Raw genomic sequence first — 14,820 nt, 5'->3', positions numbered from 1 at the left:
TCTCAAATCAATGTACAATTCAGAGGTTGAGATATGGAAAATGTGCAGTTCAGATTGTAATGAATGAAAGCTGCAGGGTGGAGATGGTATTTTCTAAACAGCCATATTTAGGTTTTCTAAATTCTGTACTCTACTCCATATTATATTTAAATAATATTTAATCAATATTCATTTTATACCTGTAAGTTCCGTCATGACGTCATTGCGTCCGCGAAAGCCTGTGGGCGTGTTAAACCTATATTAGCCATTTTGAAAAGCCTGTTTTTCACCTCTTAAACAAATCTCAGCCCCGCCCAAAATACTTCCCGCTCACGTAGTCTGGTTGACGTGGAAATACCTCACGAGGTCGTTCTTCCATTTTACATTTCCTAGAAAATGTTTATTCTTTAATATGGTATTGACATAACCCAATAAAACGGAAAGACGTGCCTTACACGCTTCAGTTCACCATCGTGTCACTGGACACGTTTTTGTGCAACGAAAATGTGCAATGCTCACTCTGTAACAATGAACCTAATTCTAACCCACTGGGGTAGTTACTTGTAGCGTGTGAATAAAGTAGTAGTAGTTTGGCAGCAAGGTCTTTAAAAGCACCACTTTGTCAGATGAAGGTTCTATTTGCCCGGTTCCTGAGCGTTGGAAACAGTCGGAAAAGGCCAAGGGCGAGTCTACCAGGAGCAGGACATATCTTCAGCTAGTAGCTGAGGCCATTGCTCAGCCTGATACTGGCCCGTGATCCTCGCCAAGATAAAGCGCGCGCGCGCGAGCTGCTGACGGTGCTTTTGTGCAATGGGAGAGACCTTGATCAGATAACGAAATTGTTTTATTGGCACTGACTTCTGTCTGTGCGGAAACGTTCAAGGTCACAAGCCACTCGCATCGTCTTATTCTTCTTAAAGAAAGCTCACCTTCTTCCAAATCGGTGGCATTCTTCGTCAGTTGACATTCTGTGGTTTTGAAGTGTATATATCATTTACACAGAACAGAACTATGTTGCGGTGTTAATATTTACTTGCTTAGCAAAAGAATACATCAGATGTGGTCTGTGCATCACTGGGTGGTACCCTCGTGGGTATTCAATGAACACAATCGGATATTTTATTATAGTGCTGTACATTTTTAAGTTGCCACGTTTTTTCCATTACTACTAAAACATATATCTATGTTTCTTCTAGAAACGGACATCTAGATTAACAATTAGGGTTTTTAAAACCTCTAGAACCACCGTGAGGCTTCCCAGACAGGAATTAAGCCTAGTCCAGGACTGCATCATCCTTTCAATGGAAGATCACAATTCAGAATGCTGTGCTGTCCAGGACCAAGCTTTATCCCTGTCTGGGAAATCGCCCCTTAGTAAACAATAATATGTACTATACATTTGTTCCGAAGGTGAAGGTTTTCTTAAATATATGTTGTGCTCTGAGCTTTGTTAATGAAGCCAGTTGAGTTCAGAAAGAAAACTCAAAAAAACATTTTAAAGGGTTCATTGCCTGAATAAATTGATTGTCTTTGGAAGACCCTAACCCTGTTGTAATGTTAAATGTTACATGTTAAAAAAGGGCTTTCAGCTTGTAAGTGTTCAAGGTCCACGTTCCCAAAAAGCTTCGTACAGCATAGATCCTCCTACCTGTAATATTCCCCCCACCATTTAACCGTGATATTAATTCTACGAAGCCATTGGAAAACCAGCCCTGTTCTGTTTTATGGAGATTTTGTTGCCTTTTTTCAGCTATATCAATGAGACACATGAAGCGGCCAGTTTGCCCACCAACGTATAATCAACTGACCTCTTACTTCCTCCAATGCCGCAGACGGTATTTTAAGTACACGTCTTACGTTGTTGTGCTGTGGTCGAGCTTAAGTGCTATGGAGAAGATTAGAGTTTTAAGCCATGAATCCAGCAGGTTCAGCTCTCAAACTAAACACGCTTCCCGCGCCCTTTTTAATGAGTATGACCAACTTGAACTTGACCATGGCGCGCGCGCAGGAAGGAGGCTATAACTTCACTGCGTAGCACTCACATACCGCCAAGAGAGGGCTTTCTTTCTAGTACTTACTGGGCTTCTTTAAAAAAAATAAATAAATACACGACAAAATTGTATGTAATTGAATAGTAATTGAATATGTATTGTTTATATGATAACGTGAAGGTTTGCGAGGATTGTCTCCTGAAGTCACATTTGCACGATACAATCTTTGTATTATTTTGTAATAGCTTACTGCCTACTACAACTCCACTCTGTTCCAGTGCATCTTCATTCTTAAATACAATGGTGATGCGCTACAAAAAGGTTATTTGAGCGATGCCATAGAAGAGCCACCTTTGGTTCCATAAAGAATGGAACAAGTTTAAATGAACTTTAAAGTCGAGTGATGAATTTGTAAACCTTTAAGTTTCTTCACGCTGACACATGATCTCTTAAACAACAATGGTCCTTATGGCGCTAGTGGCTCTGGAATAGCTCAAAGAGACCTTTTGTAGCACTATGTAATATCGTATATTTTTTTGATTATATATTGTTAACTAATAAATAATAAGTCGAATTCTGCAAATATTCCGTGTATTTCTTTACTTTTTTGTTTGTTCATAAATGTGTAAGTGTTTTTCAAAGCAGAATTAATCAGGGAATACACATTCATATGTTCTATTTCAAAATCGTATGTGAGACTTGAGACTTCTGAATCAAGCATAACACGATAAAAACAATGAAAGGTTCACTGATACATCGCGTTTAACTCTTTTTACCGACGATGTTCGAATTAAATTGGGTATGTATTAATTTTTTGAAACTACATTATTTTTAACAAGCAACGCACACATTTCATCGAAGTAATCATATTTAAAACTTCCACTGACTGCAGCTGTAGTTGCATTGCTGATTTATAAGTGAATGATCGCTGTATAGAAGTTAAATCCAGAGCATGTCTTGTTTACATTGTTATTATATGCAACTATAGGTCAAGGGTCATGATCGAATAACATGAATAAACTCAAATTTTGTGCTACGAGTTTACACCGGTAGATCGCGCAGGACTTTAGTTTTTATCGAAACCTACACATTCAGCTTTTTAGAAATAAGTAAGTAAATACAACTACAAGATAGTTTGGCTTGTGTATTTCAGTGTTAAATATTACTAACATGCACGTATTTTTCAAACCGTGCTTAAACATTCTTCGAGTTGACTTTGTGGATTTCATATCCTTTAATATTTTCATGTTCCAGTCTTTATTGTTTTATTTATTCTATATTAGCGCCATCTATAACATTCACGCTAGAAACGCAATTAGCAATCGAAAAACGTCAAAATAAATTATGTGCAATATGTAATTATATGAGTATATGTAAAAATGTAGCTAAAAATGTAGCTAAATTACATTACATGGATAAATAACGTTTAAAACCCTTTCACTGATAAATATTTTTCAGTACAATGTTCGGACTTGCCCTGTGAAGGACTGGCGTCCCCTCCAGGGTGTATTCCCGCCTTGCGCCCAATGATTCCAGGTAGGCTCTGGACCCCCCGCGACCCTAAAAATTGGATAAGCGGTTACAGATAATGGATGGATGGATGTTCGGACTTTTTTTTGGACGACGTTTGGTTATTTTCCAATACGCTAACATTAACATCATGGACTTACATTATGTTATTCGAATATTCGTTTAGATATTCTTTTTTAAATTATAGACCCACTGGTCCACGGTGAGACTATTTTAACTCCAAATGAGGTATTATGTCATATAAAGGACATAAGGGAGGATAAACAATTCAGTGTTTAGAGGCAATGGAGAATGTTCTTTCAATGATCATGATGAGCTGATGTTAAACATAGGTTGCCATGTTCGTTTTGTCCTTCTCCGTATTAAAAATAGGCCTTGCGTGAACTTAGTAATATGTGTAAATGCGTAAAAGTGCAAAATAATGTTATAAAAATTGAATTATTGTATTAATTTAAATGTGAGCTGGGTTCACTCAGTCTACTTCTTTCTTCAAAAGAAAAGAGCAACTTTTTGGAACCACGTGACAATGTGCTCTAATTTAAAGCCAGATTGGGTTGAGTTTGCTGGTTGAAGGTTCCCCACTGCACTGACTCATTTGACCAGTCAGCCTGCACAAAGAAATCTGCCAGGAAACTCACACCCCCTACAACCCTACAACACCACAACAGACACATTCATTATTATTTTGTTGGGCAATTTTACATTCATTTGAAAATGTTTTTAAAATCAACAATCAGATGTAGTTCATGTTTCTTTTTTGCAGAACATTTAAATTCATATTTTGTTAACGGGGTACAGAATAATTATAAGGTTACCCCTATCATCTCGTAATCACTTATGTTTAACTTTAATATTATATAAATATACATATTTTATACAATGAGTAGGTTCAGCCTGGTTAAAAAATATAATTAGCAGCGCATTAGCCTTTAATAAGTCATATATTAATCTCTAAAATAAATTATACACATGCATTTAAAGACATAGCTGATTTTCTAAATATATAAATTACGTGTCAAAAAATATCATAATTGATACTCTTAGAAAATCAGTTAAACATTTATATCTATGAGAGATCTTCTATTTGCGCTGATCAACAGGATACTGTTTATCTACATAGTTATTAACTGTGCTTAAAGTTTATTGCCCACCTACCTCACTATCTTGGCCGCTGAATTGCTTCAAAACTCTTATTCGTTCGTTCGCTGCTTGTTTACTTGTTGATTAGCTTTAGATTTAAAGAATGACGAGCATTCGTGCAGTCTTCGTTCATTGTAAAAAGGTTGCACAAACTTACAGAAATTATATTAAAAATCTAATATTTCATTCAAACAAATGTATAAATATTTCATTAAATGTAGTTAATTAAGTCTAATGTAACCAGGCTACATGATTGTTACTACATTAAGTCAGTATTTTGGTGTATCCTTTAGTACAGTGCAAACAGTGTAAATTCTTTTCGTCAGTTTACCCTCAAAATGTTGTAATTCTTGTATGTTATTTCACCGATGAGCTCAAACCAGTCTCCCGAAACCGCACTTCATCACTCCATGGTGACATTGGCTTTCGCTGATTTGACGGGACGGTACACAGAGTCAGGCCTCACTTTCTAGCCGCCATTTTATTGGACACTGACGCCCAGCAGCCCCTCGCATCACACACCGCATGAAGGCTGAGGTCTACCTGTTACACCTGAATTTGACAACCGTCCACATACCAGCGTCGTTCAACAACAACTTTAAATACCCAGGTTATTTATTTTATACGCAGGTAAATTGTATGCGAAATAATAAGAAACAAAAGAACAGAACTTGTTATAACCATCAGTCGCGTTCAAACAAAGCATGGCGCCTGCTGTTTACACTTCTTCATATACAAGACCATGTTGTTTGTATTCGATCTCACTGAGAGAAGTCGCCACTGTCTAGTTACTGGTGCACAGTTCAAAGAAAATTTTAGAGTAGGCCAACACACGGCTTGGTGTTATAGATTAACGTTTTGTGTATATTTCAGTATCGCTTTGCTATTGTTAATCAGCCTTTAAATAATTCAATATACTTGTATAGAGTTAGCACGACATTTTCATTTATAGTACAACTAATATTAATTAGTACGATTACTGTTTTAAAAGCCACTGTAATTTTATTAAATACCGTGATTTTATAAAATGAATTCTGGATCATTAATGTATCATTAATTTTTTGTTATTTTATATATTTTTTCTATGATTTATTTCTTTTTTCTTCTAGTAATTGTGTTGTTCAACATAGACATTGGTGCCATTTTAAAGTAAATTAAAAAAAGCACATTTTTTTAAAAATATACGTTAAACAATTGTTGAATATCTCACGTTACCAGTACACATGCTAACGTCGCTATACATATCTGGGCCAAATTCATGGCTTATATCCGGACACTGAACAGGTTTAATGCTATTTTAGCTATGTTTTGGATAACAAAGCGACATACAATAGCTAATAGAAATATGTTTTAAAAGATTTCTCTAAATAAATATATTGAAAAATAAAACATTTAGGAGAGAGAAATGAACTTCGGAAGGTCTAAATATTTAGCAATCCGAGCTTTAAAAAATGAATAAATAAATGCTAAAATGCTAATTAAACTAATTGTTTACTCTAACTCTGTTTGTATTTCCGATGTTAATCTGAGAATATTTCAGCGATACTACAGACTTGAAGAGTCACAAGTGAAAACAGATCTGTGCATGGTCCTAAAATCCCGGATGAAGGGTATGTGTCCATGCGGAAACTCTGCAGCAGGAGAATTTACTGCAGTAAACATGGACGGCTCGTGCACACAGCACACAAATTAGGCTGGACTACGCCTTCAAAAGACACGTTTTTTCACACGTCCCCGACAAAATCCGCGGCCTATTTCCAAAAAGCATGGACTAATTCGACTCTGAAACCCTTTTCAACTGCGATGAAGTGTAACCAACTGAGCATGTGTAAAATGCTGTATTTGCTCCTCTTAGCTACAGCTGTAGGACTGAAGTTGGCGCGCTAATAAACGGCAGAAAGCGTCTAAAGAGCCCTGCATTCAGTAGACACTTCTCACCATTGGATTCTTCCACCCTTTTGTGAGCTTTGAGACGATCCTTCAAAGCCTTGAATGGACCAACAGGCGCAGCGTCGCGGCCAGACGGCAACTTTCAACTTGACCTTGGCCTGCAGACGCGTAAAATGGCCAGACAAACACATAGACTACTCTCTGTCTCAGCATCTTGTAAACACCACGGAAGTGGCCGGGGCATGAGCTCCAACGGCCACAAGCAAAGAAAGCTTTTCTCCTAGCTGTCCACCAAAATGTAATGAAGTAAGTTATTTGTCTGGTTCTAGATATTGTTGTAGTCCTACGTTGTATTGTGTGTATTAACATAGTTCAGACCTATAGTTTGTCTTTTATAATTACATGAAATCATAACGACGTGTGGGCATAAGGAACACAGCATAAATGACCCTTAAACATTTAAGGTACAACTGAATTCCCGGTTTGAATTTTATTTAATGTCTGCATGAGGCATGGTGGGTTTAATGATGATTTCCAAACAACCTCTCGCATAAATCAAATATAATCTGTAGTTATAATCCGGTATTTGAGCAATTAATATTACAGATGTGGTGTGGAAGTGATGGACTTTAAGAAAGCTATGCAATAATGGCTCGGGAATCAGCATCCATATATTTAGCGTTGTACTCGTACGTTGTAATGACAAGAAATGAACAGTTCTTCGTGATCCATTTATTCTAATATCATGGATTTTTTTTAACAAATCCTAGTTCATTTTTAACACTTTACATCCTCCTAAACATTTGCATAGTATTATATACTATACTAATACGCTAGAAAAACAGTACAACTACAGAGAGGAAACAATACCTCAGGAAAGCAAATTCAGAAAAAGGGATCATATGCCCGTATGTCGATAGCTCCATTGTGAATGAACATTGACCTCGTTGACTGCAGACAGGACCTTGTTCACAAGCACAAGCCTGGATTCATGCAAATCCGTTTGAGAGCAGCATGAACCCGCTTGTGGGGAAGATTCCTAGGGCTGAGGCAGCAGCAGAAAGAAAGTCCTCTGCCCTTATAAACATTCCACCTTAAATGTGACGTGAAAAAAACATGGAGGGGTTTAAACACTTTGTGCGCTGTTACACGGAGACTAACCCCGTTCCTTTTATAGCGCCGCATTTTCTTTAATTCAATGAATTGTTTGCACTTGAAACGTTCCGTCCCTCGTCGCCGTGTTCACGTGACCGGTTTTGGGCCAATGACGGTGCTGCGCTCAGATGCGCAGTTTGGGCGGAGAGGGGAGAGGGAGGGGGCGCGTCAGACTCCCCTAGACTCTCGCGCAGTCGGCCGTCGAGCGTTTTCTCCGTTCAGTCCGCGAGCTGTTTTGAAAAAGAGAGGCACGCGGCTCGATGTCGGACGGGCTATGACAACGTCACTGCTGCTCCGCCCGCGCTGGATCGACCCGGTCATGTTTCTCTACGATAACGGCGGCGAAGCAGCCAAGAATATGGACGCATTCCCGGGAGGCGACTTCGCCCCCGGCTCGTGCAGGAATCACCCCGCGTACACGTACACGTACACGTCGAGCGAGGCGGCGGGGACCGGGGCGGGAGGGGGTACGAGCACGGGAGCCGGAACAGGAGCAGTAGAGCCAGGCAAACAGTGTAGCCCGTGCTCGGCCTCGCAGGGCTCCGGACCCGCTTCGCTACCGTTCGGTTATTTCAGTGGCGGAGGGTACTACCCTTGCAGAATGACCCACCACCACCAGCACGGGGGCGGGGCTGCAGTCAAGCCCTGCGCCCAGTCCCCTGCGCCTTATCCGGAGAAGTACATGGACATGTCCGCCTCTTCTGGCGACGATTACGCCGCTTCCCGAGCGAAAGAGTTCGCTTTCTACCCGAGCTACGCCTCCAGTCCCTACCAGCCCGTGCCCGGTTACCTGGACGTGGCCGTCAGCGGACCCTCGGAGCACAGGCACGAGCCTTTATTGCCGGTGGATAGCTATCAGCCGTGGGCCATCAGCGCCAGCGGCTGGAACGGCCAGGTTTACTGCACCAAAGAGCAGCCGCACTCAGCACATGTGTGGAAATCATCCTTACCAGGTGATGCATATTATATAAGACAACACCCTTATAAATGAGGTCATTTAGAAAAGACAGTGGTTCTAGATACAGAACCGCGAACACACAAATATCCATGTGAATACATAAATAGATTTAAAGGGTTATTTTATGCATTAATATTTATAGAAAGTGTTCAAAAAGCAATGTCTGTACAATGTCTGTTGTATATCAATGTATTTAACTCCAAAGGGGTTTCACCATCATTACATGCCAAATAATCTATAGTGGTACTATATATAACTAAAGGTTGTTTTTAAAATCATAGGGAGAATAGAAATAATATAGATGCAGCTACATTTAAAAACACACTTACTGAAAGATAACTGAAGCAATGGGAGCACCGTATAAAGATCCTTTATAGACGTTTGTAACATGTTTATAACCATTTATAACCAAGTGATTGTATACATTCATATGCATTCTTTCATAAAATTCAAATATAGTTTTTATAATTATTAAGGATCAGTTTTAAAATGTGTTTTAGTCCAAAATGTCTGTGGTGGCCTGGAGACAATATCAATGAATTAATTGCATGCTGTCTGTCCTTTGTCTCTCTTTCCCTGAAGTGCACTTCAGAACGACTTTAAGCAACGTTTAAGTGAAAAATCTAAACCTGTAAATTGAGGTTTTCAACCTTCACCTTAAAACATAGGTTCAGTAAAGCAGTGATTCTATAGAAGCATGAACACTCAAAGAAACATTTTAATGATTTGAAAATAGTTCATTTGAAGGACCCCCTTTACAAATGACCCTACATAGCAGCAAAAGGCTTTGCTTTTATTGTTATGAACCCCGTTTTAAAAAACAAGTAGCAATTTTATTATTTTTTTCTGAAACTCGCAGTCGTCTAAAATTGAATATCTGGAATAATTCTATATAAATGTACAGCTTCCAAGTGTGTCCCTTAATCACTGGACTAGGACAAACACGGTGGGGTTTCCTGAGCACGTGGCCATTTGGCATTTAATAACCTGTTAATTCTTTGATGACGTCGAACACCATGTTAATGTAAGCGCCAATAACCTGCTGTTACTGACCCGGTTCTCTTTCCGTTCCTCGTTCAGAAGCAGTTCCTCACGGAGCCCCGGAGGTCAGTTCTTTCCGGCGCGGGAGGAAGAAGCGCGTTCCCTACACCAAGGTGCAGCTGAAGGAGCTGGAGCGCGAGTACGCCGCCAACAAATTCATCACCAAAGACAAACGGCGGCGAATATCAGCGCAGACCAATCTGTCCGAGCGCCAGGTCACCATCTGGTTCCAGAACCGGCGCGTGAAGGAGAAGAAGATTGTCAACAAAGTGAAAAGCACCAGTTAGCTATTCACGAGTGACGCTGAAAAATAAACTGTAAGAGCAGTCCACGTCAGTTCACGTCGATGACTAGCCCGCGCGCACTCTCAAAGCTATGTATTCAAAGTTATATCCAGATTTCAGATTGTCTCAGATTTTTGGTTTGCCTGGACTACTGCATCGCGCTGTGTTGCGTTTTGGAGCTGACACCTTTCACATTGACGCGGTGCGTCAGGTTTCTTTTTTTGCGCTCTGTACCACGTTATGGAGCACAGTGTGTGTGGCCAACCCTCAACTCAGGACAAAAAGAAGGTCCCTGACAAAGTGTGTGTGTGTTTGTGTTGCTACAGTTGGTATTTAGGCTACATCCCTTTTGGATATTGACTGAAAATGACGCTATATTGTGGCTTGCTTGACTCTCGGCAATGGCTCCTTCCTCTCCGTTGACTCACTCGGTGTCTCGCTTTGCTGTCTCGCTCTTTCCAGTCATACACACGAGCCAGGTGTCTTCTTCTAGTATGTACGGTAGCAGTAGCTGAAATGTGCGCTTGTCTGTGCCAAAATGTGTCCTTATCTATCTGAATATTGAAGTGGCTCATCTGTGTGTATTATCGTCCTATTCTTAGTGGTCTACGACACTTCAGTCCCAAATAAACCACTGTTTTACTGAGTAATGACTAACCCTTTTCTTTATACATGTTCCATCCCGATTCCTTCACCACCATGATGAATTTACCCAGCTTCCACATTCAGAGTCAGTCAGCCAAGACTTATAAGGAGCTTGCGACCTGCTTGTATTGAAGCTAAAAGGCTAAGGTTGCTAACAGTGATTGGAAGTCTCTCTAATGTGAGGTTAAGCTCAATTTCCTGGATAGGGCTTAAGGGGAGTCATGTGGACACTGTCGTAAATCATCTTAATAATATACCTCAAGTTACACGCTTAAGGAATACATTAAATATTTACGTTTAAATTAAATTTTAGCTCATTTTAAAAAATGTACTTGATATGATTCAACATTCAACCCACTTTTTTCACTTTCCATTTAACGTTTTGCTGAGACCTTTTTTTATTTCACGTAGAACTTCACGTAAATTTCAGTGGACAGTCTCCATTCCGAATAGTAAGCCTATGTATTCAAGTTTAATAAACTATCCAAACTGAAATCAAAATCATTTGGGCACCAAACATATTGTTTCGCCTTGTGTTGTTTAAACCATACCTTTAAATACTAAACTGAAAACTGAATTGGTCATTCAAGCGTTCGCGTGCGCACTCAGTAAGCAGGCGAGCTAATGTTCATATTGGAAGGTCGCCAAGATTTTACACAAGCCTGTCTGTCAAAATGATTTACGGCCAAGAAGATTCGCATTGCTCATTTCCCTGCTTTGAGAGATGAGCACAGCTAACAAATCATTCTCTGAACCCCGTGGCATCGTATTAATTTGTTGTCTTACATGAAAAACACAAAACAGCGTGAAATCAGCGCGCAGATTCGCCTACTAGCTACACCTACATAAATATATGCATTCACTATATAGAAACTCGAAAAACCGTTTTCCTCATACGATTATAAGAATCTCGTCGTTGTATTGTGCGGTGGGGTTAAATATATCCAGTAAAGAAGTAAAGAAACCGTTCTATCAAGATACAGGGCCCTATTTCGTTTGTTTATATTGAATCAGGGCCTCTGTTTCGTGTGACTGGTTTAGTCTTTAATAGAGCAACACTGCCATCTGCCGGTGAACTCGTTCAGTTACATTTCATTTTGAGCGTTCTCTCTTTTCTGGCAATGTTCATTATAATGATTTATACAATAGCACTAATACTGACCCTGATCCCGAACACTGATCCTAGTGACAGTAATCGCTTAATATTTCTACAATTCTAAAACATCTCACTAAAATAGTTTAATAATTTTAGATAAAGTAGGAGAACATGGTACAAACAGGAGAGACACTAATAATTTAATAAAGCTTTGTCTTTTAAATAACTACATGATTATCATGTATTGAGTAAGTCTATGTAAAATATGCGTGTTTAATAATAGTTAATAATTTTCATATTTATACACGACAATATTTTATCTTATTTTTCGTTCCTCCAGACTTTCTTAAATTCTCGAAAGCTTTTTAGGATCACGAAATTATATTATGTTATATTATATTATATTATATTATATTATATTATATTATATTATATTATATTATGTTATGTTATGTTATGTTATATTATATTATATTATATTATATTATATTATATTATATTATATTATATTATATCAGTCAACACTGGTAATGTAGCAAAATCGAGTTTTTTTTTTTTTTTTTTTTGGGCTTCGGAAGAAAAATAAAAATAATAAGAAGAATTCTTTTAATAGTTTATTAGGCCCTAAGCAATCCAGTAACTCAGATTTCGCACTCTGTTATAATTATTAAGAAGAATTATAGGCAGTTTATCAAAATTATGTTGTTATTCCAACGATTAAACCTGTTGTTATTCCAAACCGTGCACAGTAGACAGTCGCTTAAGAACTTTGAATGTTAGCTAAAGACATAACATTTTATACAAATGTATTACACTTGGCATTTGGATTTATGATCAATAGATAAATTGAATTGATTTTCTAAGTTGAAATATATGAACATCTGCTTTCAAAGGAAACACCTGCACATTCAATGCACATTTACTGTTTATTAGATGAATTTAAATATTAGAGAATAGAATGCAAATATTATTATTTGCGCGTATAATAATTTAGATTTTAATTTCTTCAATATGTCACATATATCACTTAAACGTGCACCATTTATCAGAAAATGGTCGTACGTTTTAATGATGTCTTGTGTAAAATGTGATTAATAAATTCAATATTTTAATTTGGATTGTCCGTAATTTTGCTCACGATTGTTTTTTGCAATCCATTATTGTCACGCACCTCTCAAGCAAAATCTCTCATCCCCTGTGAGGCTTTGATTTACTTTGACATTTATTTTTCAAGGTGGTTTGTCAAGTGTGTGTTCTGTGAAAGCTTCTGTACACCGCATCATTTTTGGTTTTAGAATGTGTTGTACCTTATTGTTTTCAGTCCTGTTTCCATGGTTTAAGGGGGATATGACATAGGCTTCAATCCATTCCAGAATGTGCCCTATAATGTTAACTATTACCACCAGACTGACCCTACTCCAAACCTAACCCCAAACCTAAAATATATTTACTTTAGAATGCAACGATTTACAATATGTGAGGACATGCTTTTTGTCCTCGAAATACAGCTCCCCACGAGATGTAAACAGATTTTGTTCCCCACAACGTGCCATATATTTGGACCAGACACTCTCTCTCTCTCTCTCTCTCTCTCTCTCTCTCTCTCTCTCTCTCTCTCTCTCTCTCTCTCTCTCTGATTAAAAAGGTATATCTCTTGTAAAATGTTCTCTGAAAAATAGTTAACAACAGGCTTTCCATGTATTTCGGCTAGCGCAGAAGACTGTATATAAAATCACCCAAAATGAACCAGTTAATGGTGTCTTTATTAAAACACTGTTGGGATTTGTCTGGTTATGGGATCAATGCGACAATATTAAACCAAATGACTTTTAAATAAACGATCTACGTTTGTCCGTCGTTTTTAAGCAATTGCAGCAATGAAATGCATTTTGAGCGATATTTCAAAAAATTGCTTTGCTTGCAAGTCTAACGGAGAACACGACACGCTATAATTACAGCAACGTAATTACAGCAGTGTGTGAAACGTTGGACATCCTTGATCAAATTACATGTTTGTTGTTGTACTACGTGAAAATAAAGGATCTGATTCTCTTCTGAGAACGCTTTTAAAATATGTTATTTTTGTGCTAAATTTCGTTTAATTTGCTGAGTTTGACGTATGAGGGAGGTCTTTTTTTGTTTTGTTTATTGAGGAGCCCCCTATATGGGTAAAACACCTCTCTCTCTCTCTCTCTCTCTCTCTCTCTCTCTCTCTCTCTCTCTCTCTCTCTCTCTCTGTGAATGTTTGTAAAGCGCTCAGTGTCACTGCTGGACTGAGAATTGTCCAACAGTGTCTTGTCTCCATTGATGAAGGACAAGGGGAAGACCAACACAAACTGTGCAGCAACAGACGAGCTACTTCCTTTACATCTTTACGATCTGTAACTGTAGAACAAAAAGTGCTCTGTATGTAGTGTTTTAGTTGATGGGTGTGTGTATATACGTGAGCTCTGTTTGTGTGAGTGTGTGTGTGTGTGTGTATTGTGTAAACTGTGAAAATTTTGTAAAGACTGAGTGGACACTGTTTATTTGGACAGTATCAGAATGAATATCAAATCAGAAAGCTGTGAGTAAGATCTAAATTAGCTTTAATATCTCTAAATTAAATTCTACCTACCAGTATTTAAAATAAAAACGGATAAAAGGCAAGGCATTTACTAATTTTCTTATCTACTTCATTAGTTTTGTAGTTATATTCCCATTCTAAATTCAATGCCAGCAGCACATTCCCAAAAGGAACCATACTTAGGTATGACAGGAGTTAGGAAACGCCTTGATTTTTATGAGCAAGGATGGGTTGAAGTTTGTCACTTTGCCAAAAAATACATCAGTGAATATTCCCACATATTGAGAACAATATTCGTCAATGTATCATTCCAGTATGATTCCAAATATTCATTAAAACTGGCTAAATGTTTACATGTGATAGATAATGCTGGTGAATTTAGAGCCCTCAGCACTGCATTAAGAAGAAGGCATATTCAAAGATGAACTGTATATAGTATGAATTTTATCTCCATTTTGCAGCTATGAACTTCCAGTTCTCCGAGAATGCTTTCTACAAGATTTTGGAGTGTGTCTGTGGGAACCTTTGCTCATAGAAGGAAAATA

At 38.2% G+C, this 14,820-nt stretch overlaps 1 protein-coding gene across 1 annotated transcript; it reads left to right on the top strand.

Moving 5' to 3' along the window:
• Positions 1-7,959: 7,959 nt before the first annotated feature.
• hoxa13a (homeobox A13a) lies at positions 7,960-10,149 on the top strand. Its single transcript, XM_066675313.1, has 2 exons — positions 7,960-8,638; positions 9,724-10,149. The coding sequence occupies exons 1-2, from the start codon at positions 7,960-7,962 to the stop codon at positions 9,969-9,971; spliced, it is 927 nt and encodes a 308-aa protein (XP_066531410.1). The 3' UTR covers positions 9,972-10,149.
• The last annotated feature ends 4,671 nt before the right edge of the window (positions 10,150-14,820 follow it).

Source organism: Hoplias malabaricus, chromosome 6 (genome assembly GCF_029633855.1).
Source record: "Hoplias malabaricus isolate fHopMal1 chromosome 6, fHopMal1.hap1, whole genome shotgun sequence".
In the NCBI taxonomy this organism is placed as follows: Eukaryota; Metazoa; Chordata; class Actinopteri; order Characiformes; family Erythrinidae; genus Hoplias; species Hoplias malabaricus.
Note: the sequence above shows the minus strand (reverse complement) of the source record. Positions and strands in the feature narration are given on the sequence as shown.

Excerpts from the sequence above, each read along its gene's own strand:
- hoxa13a (XM_066675313.1), top strand. The coding sequence starts at position 7,960 with ATGACAACGTCACTGCTGCTCCGCCCGCGCTGGATCGACCCGGTCATG. Across the intron at positions 8,639-9,723 it reads GTGGAAATCATCCTTACCAG|AAGCAGTTCCTCACGGAGCC; the intron begins GTGATGCATATT and ends TTCCTCGTTCAG.